This window comes from Stegostoma tigrinum, chromosome 13 (genome assembly GCF_030684315.1).
Source record: "Stegostoma tigrinum isolate sSteTig4 chromosome 13, sSteTig4.hap1, whole genome shotgun sequence".
NCBI classification, from domain to species: domain Eukaryota; kingdom Metazoa; phylum Chordata; class Chondrichthyes; order Orectolobiformes; family Stegostomatidae; genus Stegostoma; species Stegostoma tigrinum.
The window spans coordinates 12,201,600-12,215,100 of record NC_081366.1 but is presented as its reverse complement, the minus strand read 5'-3'; the positions used below and the strand labels follow the sequence as shown (position 1 = coordinate 12,215,100).

At 42.8% G+C, this 13,501-nt stretch overlaps 1 protein-coding gene across 1 annotated transcript in view; it reads left to right on the top strand.

The window, feature by feature from the left end:
* The first annotated feature begins 6,709 nt into the window (after positions 1 to 6,709).
* Positions 6,710 to 13,501, top strand: part of LOC125458420 (mast/stem cell growth factor receptor Kit-like) — a 65,247-nt gene continuing 58,455 nt past the window's right edge. Inside the window, exon 1 of the mRNA XM_059650570.1 lies at positions 6,710 to 6,880. Within this exon, the coding sequence (XP_059506553.1) occupies positions 6,832 to 6,880 (49 nt within the window). The 5' untranslated portion in view covers positions 6,710 to 6,831. The remainder of the gene's footprint in view (positions 6,881 to 13,501) is intronic.

Genomic DNA, 13,501 nt, shown 5'->3' with positions numbered 1-13,501 from the left:
AGTCAATAAGTTAAAGAAGGAAGTGAAAAGAAAAATAAAGACTTGCAAAGAAAAACATTAGAATAGAATGGCAATTACAGTAAAATAGCATTCAAAAGTTGCCTACCCTCCCATAAGTAGTAAGCTAGTGGGGCAGAATGGGTAATTCTGCCACAAGTCACTTAGGAGAGTGCACCGATATTGAGCCCCACTGCTTGCTGAGTTGACTCACGTGAAAACTGAACTAAAATATGAAATTGCCCAATTTACTTAACTGTCTGTTTAAAGAAATACACACCAAGTTTTCCTTTGTAATGAACAAGAAAATATCTATTTATTGTCAGCAAACTGGTTTTCTTAATCAATGACACAAAAAGGAAAAATAGATTTGTAATTTGTGGCAATACCAGTTAAACTTTGAGATAACAAATGAGAGCTGAAGAAGGGCCTAGGCCTGAAACGTCAGCCTTCCTGCTCCTCTGATGCTGCTTGGCCTGCTGTGTTCATCCAGCTGTACACCTTGTTAGCTCAGATTCTCCAGCATCTGCAGTTCCCACTATCTCTGAACCAGTTAAACTTTATTCCTTTTAAACTCTAACATAGACGCACGCAAATAGATACAGAAAGAGAAACAAGCGAGTCACGAATATGAATGGAGAAAAAGTGTAATCAGGGAAACAGAGTTCTATATCACCAGTCCAGATGACAAAACTGATAGGCTGTGCACAATCCTTCTGCTTCTTTGATGGCAGCATAATGTTTTGGCGCATGTCTTTAGCTCAGTTTTTGGTTGGATCCTGGATTTTTTTTATTTCCCCTTGAGGTTTAGAATTATTTATTGCAATATTTGTGAATATAGTTTTCCTGTTCTTTCACCAGAGGATTACAGAGATCAGCTTTACTAAAAAAGGAGATGAATAGAGATATTGATGCTAAATAAAAACCAAAAGAACTGTGGATGCTGTAAATCAGGAACAAAAACAAAGTTGCTGGAAAAGCTCAACAGGTCTGGCAGCATCTGTGGAGGAGAAAACAGCGTTAACGTTTCAGGTCCAGTGACCCTTCCTCAGAACTGAGAGATATTGATGCAACTGTCTTCAAAAAGCTTCTCCTTGCTTCCCTTTCCATTTCCCTCACAGGCTTTGCATTAAGCTGCAACAGGACCAATCAGAAGTTTGCTATAATGCTGAATTTTCTGAACTCACAACAAATTGGTCCAGACTCACAAAACCCAAAAGGTATCAATGTAGCACATGCATTGTGTAGCTTGACCTGTTTTCCTAAAGCTGCAAATAAGTCCATCTACACTCTCCGCCTTTATAACAGCACTGACCACCATCCTTATTTTCAGTCTACAGTCCCAAAAGAAAGATGTGGTTTCTCTACAAAAAATGCGTAAAGAATCAGGGCAAAGCTAGAATTCTTAAAAAGTGCCTTATCTTGGTGTTCAGCAATGGAGGAGATGCCAACAAAATATCAGTGGAAACAGAAGTGGGATTGGTAATAGATGAATGAAAATTGATAGGTGCTTTGGGAAAACATTTGCTTATGCTTAGAATGGATAAGCCAATTGCTTGCTTCACAACTTTGGGAAGTTTTAGTTTCGTTATGACCGTGTGTTAATCACTTATCCTAGCTTAAAGCATTTTGTTTATTTGTTGCCAACGTAAAACTCTCAGGCATCGTGTGAGTTACTCAGCTGTTCCTTTCATAAAACAGAGTGAGAACTTGCAGCCTTCAAAGGTGAATGAGCAGCACACAGCATTCATTCTTATTAAATACCTGGTATTGTCATCATCAGGGGAAAGTTAAAAAGAGGCTTATTATCCAAGGAATAAAAACACACGCAGGGATTGGTGTTGGGTCCACAGTTATGTTAACGATTTGGATAAGAATTTAGGAGGCATGGTTAATAAGTTTGCGGATGACAGCAAATTTGTGGTACAGTAGATGGTGAAGAAGGTTATGTAAGATTAAAGATGGACCTGATCAATTGGGCCAACAGGCTGAGGAGTGTCAAATGGACTTTAATTTAGGTAAATGCCATAATTGCATTTTAGTAAGACAGGGCAGGACTTAAAACAGTTAATGGTGGGGCCCTAGGGAGTGTTGGCTGGATAAAATGAGTTGGTGGATTGCTTCAAAGGATAAGTCAATAGTGATATCGTGACAGGCATCTCAGGGGTTATTTCAGAATATACAGAATAGGTACTTACTAATGAGTAAAAAAAAATTCAAATGCATAGATTAACAGTTTGTGGTTAACTCGAAATATCTTTTTTTCTTTATTCATTCATGGAATGAGGGCTTTGCTGGCCGAGAAGCATTTATTACCCATCCCTAATTGCCCAGAGGGCAGTTAAGAGTCAACACATTGCTGTGGGTCTGGACTCACATGTAGGCCAGGTCAGTTAAGGATGGCAGTTTCCTTCCCGAAAGGGCATTAGTGAACCAGAAGGGTTTTTTCCCAACAATCAACAATGGATTCAAGATCATCATTAGACTTCTAATTCCAGGTATTTATTGAATTCAAATTCCACTATCTGCCGTTGTGGGATTCGAACCCAGGTCCCCAGAACATTACCTGGGTCTCTTGATTAACACTACAGTGATAATATGGTGTCACTGTTTGAAAGTCAGGAGTTTCTCATCTTAAACAAAGATTGACCAACAATCTGACCTCAGAGTTAGTCTTTTGAGCTCTCTTCCTGAAAAGGTGGTAGAAGCAGAGTTTTAGAATATTTTTTAAGTGGAGCTATACAGATTCTTGTAAAGCAAAAGAGTAAAATGGTTCTCAGGGTTGCGAAGGAATGTGGGTTTGAGGTTACAATCAGATTAGTATTGATCTTATTACGTGGCAAAGCGGACGTGAGAGGCTGGATGGTCCAGTCCTGCTGTTTATATGTAACTCTTTCCTTGCACACACAGCCAGTAACAGGACATACTCCATAGCATTGTCTTTGGAAAACAAATAGTAACTGAAATAGCCAACACAGTGTGGAGCTGGAGGAACACAGCAGGTCAGACAGCATCAGAGGAACAGGAGAGTCAGCATTTCAGGTCAGGACCCTTCATCGGGGTATATGTTTTAAAATCAACCTGATTGGATACCTTATGAGTCTCCAGAGCATGGGCAGCTGTGAAGAAGATGTTTGGCACACTTAGCCTTCATTGGTCAGAGTATTGAGTACAGGAGCTGGGTCATGTTATTACAGCTGTACAAGATACTGGTAAGGCCCCATTTGGAGTATTGTGTACAATTCTGGTTGCCCTGTGACAGGAAAGATGTTATTAAACTGGAAAGAGTGTCAAAATGATTTACAGGGATGTTACCGAGGCTAGAAGTTTGAGTTATAAGGAAAGGTTAGATAGACTGGGACTTTGTTTCCTGGAGCTTAGGATAGTTTAGATTAGATTCCCTACAGTGTGAAAACAGGTCCTTTGGCCCAACAAGTCCACGCCACCCCTTGGAGCATCCCACCCAGACCCATTCCCCTATAACCCACATGCCCCTGAACACTACAGGCAATTTAGCTTGGCCAATCCACCTAGCCTGCACATCTTTGGACTGTGGGAGGAAAATAGAGCACCTGGAGGAAACCCACGCAGACACGGGGAGAATGTGCAAACTCTGCACAGACAGTCGCCCGAGGCTGGAATCAAACCCGGGTCCCTGGTGCTGTGAGGCTGCAGTGTTAACCACTGAGCCACCGTGCTGGGGGGCAACCTTACAGAGGTTTATAAAGTCATGGGGGGGCACTCCAACCCTCACCCCCACTGTTGCATAAGTGCTGCTCCTTCCACACTTCATGGCAGCTCTGATGAAGAGTCATCTGGACTCAAAACATTCGCTTGCTCTCTCTCCATGGATGCTGCCTGATAGTTCAGATAACATTTGTGAAAGAGAAAGAGAAATGTTTCTCTTTGAATATGACTTCTTCAAAATGATAAAAAACTAAATGCCCAGAGTGAAGAAGAGACAGCTCAGGAAATTGGGAATTATTGAAATGCTGGAGGATGTCAGAATAATGGATGCAGGTGAGAAGAGACTGGACAAGGGACCCCTCATTAATCATGAATACCTCGATCAAATCTTTTCTCAACCTTCTATTGTCCATTTTCACTTCATCTGCAAATTTCAAGCTTGTGCCCTGTAAGCACAGGTCAATATTATTAACATATGGCAGGAGAGGCAATGTCTCAAAATGAACCCCTGTGGAATGCCACTGTAAACCTTCCTCAAGTCAGAAAAATGCCCCCATTAACCACTACTGTATGTTTTCTGTCACATGCCAAATTTGTATCTGTGTTGCTGCTGTCATGTTTATTCCACAAGTCCTCATTTTGCTCACAAGACTATTGCCCAGCACTGTATCAATGCCTATTGGAAGTCCTTGTCTATCACATCAGCAGCATTACCCTTATCAATTTTCTGAGTTTGTTCTTCAAAAAGAGACAAGCTTGGGGGCGGCACGGTGGCTCAGTGGTTAGCACTGCAGCCTCACAGCGCCAGGGACCCGGTTTCAATTCCAGCCTCGGGTAACTGTCTGTGTGGAGTTTGCACATTCTCCGTGGGTCTGCTCCAGTTTCTTCCCACAGTCCAAAAGATGTGCAGGCTAGGTGGATTGGCCATGCTAAGTTACCTATAGTGTTTAGGGGGGTGGGACACTCTAAGAGGCAGTGTGGACTTGTTGGGCCAAAGGGCCTGCTTCCACACTGTAGGGAATCTAATCTAATTAACCATTATTTCCCTGAGCAGATTCACGTTGCCTTTCCTTAATTGTCCTCATTTTCCCAAGTGATTAATCATTTTACCCAAATGATAGTTTCCTTCCCACTTTTTAAATCATCTCCCCACTTGTTGATGGTTGAAAGACTACGCTGAACTATTGTAATTGTACCATTTTTGTTCCTAAGTCATGACAAAATGGATCCCTTGCCTTCAGCACCACAATGCTCTTCTTAACCAATACCATCACCCTTACATCTTTTCTCCCTTCCCTTTCTTTCCTGACTTTGTTGCATCCAGAAATATTTGATATAAAGCCTTGCCCTTCTTTGTGTCAGATCTCTGTTATCACCACAATATGAGTTTTCCACATGGTAGTCATAGTGTCATTCAGTAAAACACACAGAAACAGACCAACCTGCCTATGCCAACCAGATATCCCAAATTCATCTAGTCCCATTTTCCAGCATTCCCTTCCTATTTATATACCCATCCTGATGCCAGTTAAATGTTGTAATTATACCAGCCTCCACCACTTCCTCAGGCAGCTCATTCCGTACACACAGCACCCTCTCCATGAAAAAGTTACACCTTGGGTCCTTTTTAATACTTTCCCCTCTCACACTAAACCTACCGTGCCCAGTTTTGATTCTTCAGCTCTTAGAAAAAGACCTTGACAATTGAATTGAATCATTTATTGTCACACGTATTCAATGTAAAAATACAGTGGAAAGTGTGTATCTTCGCCATGTGTACCTGGTGCCATTCGCATTACCCTAGGTCAGAAAAGAAAAGTCCAACTTTCCTTTCCATGGCTGCAATCCCACTCCGGGCTTTCCAGCCCTCGCCATGCCTCTACTAGAGTCCCACTCCGGGCTGACTCACCAGCCTATTCTCAGATGCCTCACCAGCTTGCAGTTGCTACCACTGCCTCAACACCAGCGTGCACTCACCAGCCCGCCCTCACCGGCCCGTTCTCACCGGCCCGCCCTCACCGGCCCACCCTCACCGGCCGATTCTCACTGGCCCGTTCTCACCGGCTTTAATAGGGAAGTACAAGATAATGGCAGGTTGAAATAAGGTAGGCAAAGTTCTCAATAACAGACTGGGCGGGGGGGGGGGGGGGGGTGCGCAGATTTATGGTTTTGATGAAAAGATAAAGGGCTGATGCAGGAAATGGCAATGACCTGAAACCCACAGCCTACAAAGGTGTTGGAAATGGAGATGATTAATGATTTCAGAGAGAAATCATATGGCGGCTTGAGGAAAAGAAATTCCCACAGAGCTTCAGGGATAACCTGACTGAGACTGCATGGACCCGGTGGTCTGAATGGCCTTCTTCTGTACTGACAGTATAACTCCAATCCTGGCAAATCCGTCTAGTCGTAGAGACTTTAAATGTTGGAGTTTCAACCTTATGAATTGAAAGCCCTGAACACCTACCTTCCCTGACCCTTAAGCAGTCTTTTATCCCTTCCCCACCCACCGCCCACTTGTAGTAGGAATTCACAATATAACAGATTGTTGATGTCAGTGTCTAATGCCCTGTTAAACCCATTGACTAATCTCCTGATGCCTGTGTTGCACCGAATCGAGTTTATCCATAACTCCTGAACGACAGTGGCTATCCCTATGAACTAATTTTTGGTTATTTTCCCAAATATTGTCTTATGTGGCTTGGCATCAAATCGTCTTTGATAATGCACCTGAGAATTAGCTTGGGACATTTTGTGGTGTTGAAGTTCCATGCATGCATTCTGGAGGGATGATAATGGTAGTGGCCCTACCTCTCGACTCAGGTCCCACTTTGCCACAAATGTTTGTCATGACACATCTGAACAGGTTGATTTCTCTTGTTTGAAAGAGACGCTCATTGTTGTTATATCCTCTTTTCTTTAAGCAGCACCAGTGGCTATCTGTTTGCTGTCAATGGTTTGCTGTCAGTGGTCAGGTTATTTTCGGATCACATCTGAGAGATGGAGGATGTGTCAGAAATGTTTGCAGCAGAGCGTGAAAAGCAGAAGTCGGATCGCAGTTTCTGCTGAGCCAAGTAGAATCAGTTCAGTGATTTTCACAATGCAGGCAACATCCTAATCAGTTCTACCCCAGTAACTGAGCGGACAATGTACCTTTACCTGGCCCTGGTTGTTCTGCCTGTTGGGTGTGTTGCAGGTAGGAATGTAACTGTCACATTATTTGTCTATCTTGTCTTTCCATTCACTCAAATCTTCCTCCAGCACTGTCAGATTGATGTGTTTCCATGCGTGTGGGAGAGAGCCTGTGCGTATGTCTGTGTGACTGTGTGTGTGAGTCTATAGGTTTATGTGTGTCAATGTGTGCAAGCGTGTGTGTCTGCATATGTATGTATCTCTGTGTGTGTGTGTATACGTGTGTGCATGTGTGTGTGTGTGTGTGTGTGTGCGGTGTCAATGCACTCTGGCTGGAGAATCTGTGTTTGCTCCCCTGGGAGCAGAGGAGGGTAAATAGAGAGGTTTAATTGAGGTGCTAAAAATCATGCAATGATTTTGAAAGAATAAGGACTAAGTGTTCCAATAATCAGAGGATAAAAATTTAAAGGAATCAAGTTAAATTTGAGAGATAAGGGTGATATGAGAAACTATGGTTTTACATAAGGAAACCGTTTACACAAGATCTGGAATGTGCTGCCTGAAAGAGCAGTGGAAGTAGATTCAATAGTAACTTTGAAAAGGGATTTGGATAAAGAATTGAAAATGAAGAAAGTGCAGGGAGAGAGTGAAAGAGCAGAGGATGGGACTAATTGTACAGTTCTGTCATGGAACTGGCACAGAATCACAAAATTGTTACCATGCAGAGGGTAAGTGTTGGCTCTCGGAAACAATGTTATGTTTGCACCATTCTCCTGTCTTTTCCTCATAACCCTGCACATTGTTTTTACTTAAATAATTATCCAAACTCCTCCTGAATGCCTCGACTGAGCCTGCGCCACCACGCTTCCTGACATTACATTCCAGATCCTAACCACCTGTTATGTGATAAAAGCTTTCCCTTCCTTCATGTTCGCTTTTTCTGCAAATTATCTTGTACCTCCTCCTTCTTCCTTCTGTGAGAGGGAAGAGGTTCTCCCCGTTATTCTATTCACGTCCATCAAGATTTTGAGATTCACTATTAAATCTCCTCTAATCCTTCCCTCTGAAGGAAACAGTCTAAATTCTCCAAACTGTCTTCATAACTGAAGTTTCTTATCCCTGGATTCATGCTCATACACTTGTTCAGCACTCTCTCCAATGTCTTTACATCTTCACTAGGAGAGAGAGCAAGCTAACATTTCAGGTCCAAATGACTCTTCATCAGAACTCCAGCTCTGATGAGGAGCCATCTAAACTCAAAACATTAGCTTGCTTTCTCTCTCCATGAATGCTGTCTGACCACTGTGATCTCCGGCATCTGCTGTTATCAGTACAGATTCCAGCATCTGAAGTATTTTGCTCCCATACTTTTTTTGCTCTGGTACTCTATGTCCCTGTTAATAAAGTCTAGGTTATTGGATTTGTTTCCGCTCCATCTGTCCAGCAATCTTTAGTGACTTATGTACATATACACACATAGATCTCTCTGTCTCTGCACGTTGTTTAGTTTACATTTCCTTTTCATATCTCTTCTCCTGAAATTTATTGTCTAACCTGTCTGCATTGAACTTCTTCTGCCATCTATCTGCTTGCCTCAACTGTCAACACCCTTTTATAGTTTTTTTACTGTTCTCCTCACAGTTTACAATTTTTATAGATTTTTTCTGATTAACCTAATTAACGTATCATTATTGTAAGGGCCAAAAGATTAATCTCATTAATTTATTGCCTCTTACAATTCTTCCATGTTTTCTATCATCCATACACTTGGATATGTTTCTCTACATACTAAGATCTAGAATGTGTTTTATGTGATGTGGCTCTTCACTGGCTGGGCAAACATTTATTTCTAATCCCTAATTACCCTGGTGACAAGCTAACTTCTTGAAACACTGGAGTCCACTTGTTATAGGTGCACGTACAAGGCTTTTAGGGAGCATTGGAAGCAGAACTGATAGACTAAATGACATCTATCTATTTTGTATCTTGTTATGATTCCCGCTCTGTCTGGAACTCTGCATCTAGACCAGGTAAGGAAAGCAGATCTCTTTCTTGAAGGGACCTTAGTGAACCATATGGGTTTTAGCGTCAATCAATGATCATTTAATGATTACCATTACTGAAACTAGCTTTCACTGCCATATTTGTTTACTGAATTTTTGAACCCATGCCTCAACAGCATTAGTCTGAGCTTCTGGACTTCTAAGTCTCTGTTTTTCACATTTTTCTTTGTACTTCTGTACTTCACACATGTAGGGACAGGAAAAGGCCATTCAACCCCTAATTTTCATTCTGTCATTCAACGAGAGGAGATCTGTGACATAATTTCATATAACTGTCTTTGCCCTGTATCCCTCAATATGTTTGGTTGACAAGGTTCTGTCGAACTCAGTTTTAAGTATTAGGTGCAATCCCAATGCTTCTGTGGTCTAAACCCTAAATATTCTTCATCTGGCATATAGTCCAATTACACACAGCACTCTGAGTGAAGTCTTAAAGCTTTATAGAGGGTTATCCTTGCCTCCTCACTTTTGTATTTCATCACCAGTTCATGTGTCCTTACAAACTTACAAACTAAAGGCTTTTATTGTAGTTCTGTCAACTTGTCATCACAGTGTTACAAAGTACAGGGCCCTTCTGAATAATTATTGATCTTACACTCCTTGCAACAGACACCACAGATGAGTGATCAGGGATAGGACATTACCTGTTTTGTTCCTCGCCAGTTCAGAAATATGCGGAGCAAAGCCGACATATTTATTCCTGCTGCTTGTCATTGAGGGACAACATTTCAAAGATAATGAAATTTGGAGGGGCTTTGATGCATTTCAGCGAGAGAAAATCAAGGTTACTAAAGCAAGACACATGGACAGAGATAAAACACATATCAGCTGCAGGGGTTTGATGGATCAAGTGGCCTCCTCTGGTTCCTCCAGTCAATTTGTTCCAAATTCGGAGGTTTTGAGACAGAAATAAAAAGGAAAAGCTGCTCCCACTAGTTGACGAGCTAGTTGACACAGGTTTATAACAGTTTATAGCTTAGCCAGGAGAATTGAGAATACTTTTTTCTTGCTGTGAACGGGATGCATGACCTGAAACATGAGTAGAAATAGATTCAGCAGTAACCTCCAAAACGAAATAGGATCTTTTAAAAAAAAACTTATTTGTTTATAGGAGTTGGATGTCTTTGGCAAGCCCAGCATTTATTGCACGTCCTGAATTTACTTTGGTGGTGAGCCACTTTCTGGTATCACAGCAGACTAATGCCATATTGTATACCCATGGCACTATTAGCAGGAGCTCCATTCCAGGACTTTAATCCACCAACAATGAAGGAATGGGGTATAGTTCCAAGTCAGCATGGAAAGAAACTTTTTGCTGATAGCATTCTCTGTCTCTGCTGGACTTCATCTACTTAGTGGTAGAGGTCACATGTTTGGAAGGTGCTGCCGAAGAATCTTGGAGAGTAACATCAGTGCACTTTGTAGATGGTACACATTACTGCTCCTGGGCCAGGCGTGGAGGAAGTGGATGTTTAAGGTGGCAAATGGGGTGCCAATCAAGCAACTTCTTTGAGCTGGTTGGTGCTGTGTTTCTTGAAAGTTGCATTTAATCAGGCAAGTGGAGGATATCCCATCACACTTCTGTCTTTTCCCCATGAAAAGATTTAGGTGATTTGTGAGATGTTCTGTTTGTCAAGGAATCCACAGCCTCAGGCCTGCTCTTGTAGCTACAGCATGTATATGGCTCACCCAGTTCAGTTTCTGGTGAATGGTATCCCCAGGGTGTTGATAATGTGGGGTTCAGCAGTGGTAATGACATTCACTACTGAGGGACAATGGTTAAATTCTCTCTTGCCGGCGATGGTCATTACCTGGCACTTGTGTGGCATGAAGTTACTTGTCACTTGTCAGCCCAAGCCTGAATGTTCTCCAGATTATTCCGCATGCAGGGACATGCTATATGACCTGAATAAAGCATTGAACATTGTGTAATCATTAGCAATCATTGCCACGACTGAGCTTATGATGGAGTTTAGGCCAGTGACAAAGCAGCTGAAGATGGTAGGGACTAACACACTATCATTTGGAAGACTTGCAGCAACAACGTTTGACTGAGAGTATTGGTTTCCAATAACCACAACCATCTACTGTCATGACCACAACAGGTAGATAATCTTCCCCTCGATTTCATTGACTTCAATTTTGCTCGGGTTTCTTTGTCAAACATTTCGTCAAATCAAACATTTGATGTCATAGTAATCACTCCCACTACAACTGTGAATTTAAGCTCTTGGACCAAGGCTATATAGAGGTCCTAAGCTGGTGCCTCTAATGGAATCCAAACTGAGCATCAATGAGCTATTACTAATTGTGTGATAGTAATGATGATAAAACATCCATTCATGGACAGAGCACAGACTATGTGGGTGGTAAATGGCCAGATGAAGTTATCTTCTTTTGAGTTTCCAGGATTTCCCTGGGCAATTTTCCACATTGTCAGATAGTTGCCTGTGTTATAACTGAACTGGAACAGCTTGACCAAGGGTACAGCTACTTCTGGAACACAAGTCTTCTTAATTCAAAATTTGTTGGCGTCTTAAACTGTAACCCATGCACTTAGCAGGCACCTAACACTCAATTACATCACTATGAGCCTGGAAACACGTACAAACTAGATTGGATATGCTTACAGATTTTGATGAACAATTTGGTAATTTTTTGCACAGTTGCTGATACTAATACTAGCCTTTTATTGTAAGCTGAATATCTCAACTGAAGGACAGTCCTTCTGACAGTGCAGCACTCCCTCAGTACTGACCCTCTGACAGTGCGGTGCTCCCTCAGTACTGACTCTCTGACAGTGCGGCACTCCCTCAGTACTGACCCTCTGACAGTGTGGCGCTCCCTCAGTACTGACCCTCTGACAGTGCGGCACTCCCTCAGTACTGACCCTCTGACAGTGCGGTGCTCCCTCAGTACTGACTCTCTGACAGTGTGGCGCTCCCTCAGTACTGACCCTCTGACAGTGTGGCGCTCCCTCAGTACTGACCCTCTGACAGTGCGGCACTCCCTCAGTACAGACCCTCTGACAGTGCGGCACTCCCTCAGTACTGACTCTCTGACAGTGTGGCGCTCCCTCAGTACTGACCCTCTGACAGTGTGGCGCTCCCTCAGTACTGACCCTCTGACAGTGCAGCACTCCCTCAGTACTGACCCTCTGACAGTGTGGCACTCCCTCAGTACTGACCCTCTGACAGTGCAGCACTCCCTTGGTACTGACCCTCTGACAGTGCGGCACTCCCTCAGTACTGACTCTCTGACAGTGTGGCACTCCCTCAGTACTGAAATAGAACATAGAACAGCACAGCCCATAAGCAGGCCCTTTGGCCCACCATGTCTGTGCCGACCATGATGCCATTCTAAACGAATCCCGTCTGCCTGCACTATTCCCTGCCTGTTCTTGTGTCTGTCTGAATGCCTCTCAAATGTTGCTATTGTTTCTGCTTCTCTCTCCTTCTGTGGCAGCGTGTTCCTGGCAACTACCACCCTCTGTGCAAAAAAACTTTCTTGGCACATCTCCTTTAAACTTCCCCCCCTCTCACCTTATATCCACATGGCTTTGTGCATAGGAAATTGTGTCTCACTAACTTGATTGAGTTTTTTGAAGAACTGATGAAGAAGATTGTTGAAGGCAGAGTAGTGGATGTGATCTGTATGGACTTCAGTAAGGTGTTTGATAAGCTCCTCATGGTACACTGATAGCAAGTTGCCATCGTGGAATACAGGGAGAACTACCTAGCTGGATACAAAATTGGCTTAAACGTAAGACTCAGAGTGTGATCGTGGAGGGTTGCTTTTCAGACTGGAGGCCTGTGACCAGTGGTGTGCCACAGGGATTGGTGCTGGGTCCACTGCTTTTTGTCATTTATATAAATGATTTGCATGTGAATATAGGAGGTAAGTTTGCAGATGACACCAAAATTGGAGGTGTAATGGACAGTGAAGAAGGTTACCTCATAGTACAATGTGGCCTTGATCAGATGGGCCAATGGGCTGAAGAGTGACAGATGGCATTTAATTTAGGTAAATGTGAGTTGCTGCGTTTTGCAAAGGCAAATCAGGGCAGGACTTAAACACTTCATGGTAAGGCCCTGGGAGTGTTTCCAAATAAAGTGACCTTGTAGAGTGGGTTCATAGCTGCTTGAAAGTGGGATCACACGTCGACAGAGAGTGAAGACGACATTTGATATGCTTGCTTTTATTATTCAGTGCATTGAGTATAGGGTTTGGGAGGTCATGTTGCAGCTGTACAGGGCATTGCTAAGGGCCACTTTTGGAATAAAGCATGCAATTCTGATCTCCCTGCCAAGGGAAAGGTGTGGGGAAACTTGAAAGGGTTCAGAAAGGATTTTGGATGATGTTTCCAGGGTTGGAGGATTTGAGCTATAGGGAGAGGCTGAATAGGCTGAGGCTATATTCCCTGGAGTATTGGAGACTAACGGGTGATATTATAGAAGTTTATAAAATCATGAGGCACGTAGATCGGGTGAATGGTCAAGGTCTTTTCCTCAGGGTAGGGAAATTTAATTTAGATAAAAGGGAGGTGTTGCTTTTTGGAAAGGCAAAACAGGGCAAGATTTATACAGTTAATTGTAGCACCCTGGGGACTGTTGCTGAACAAA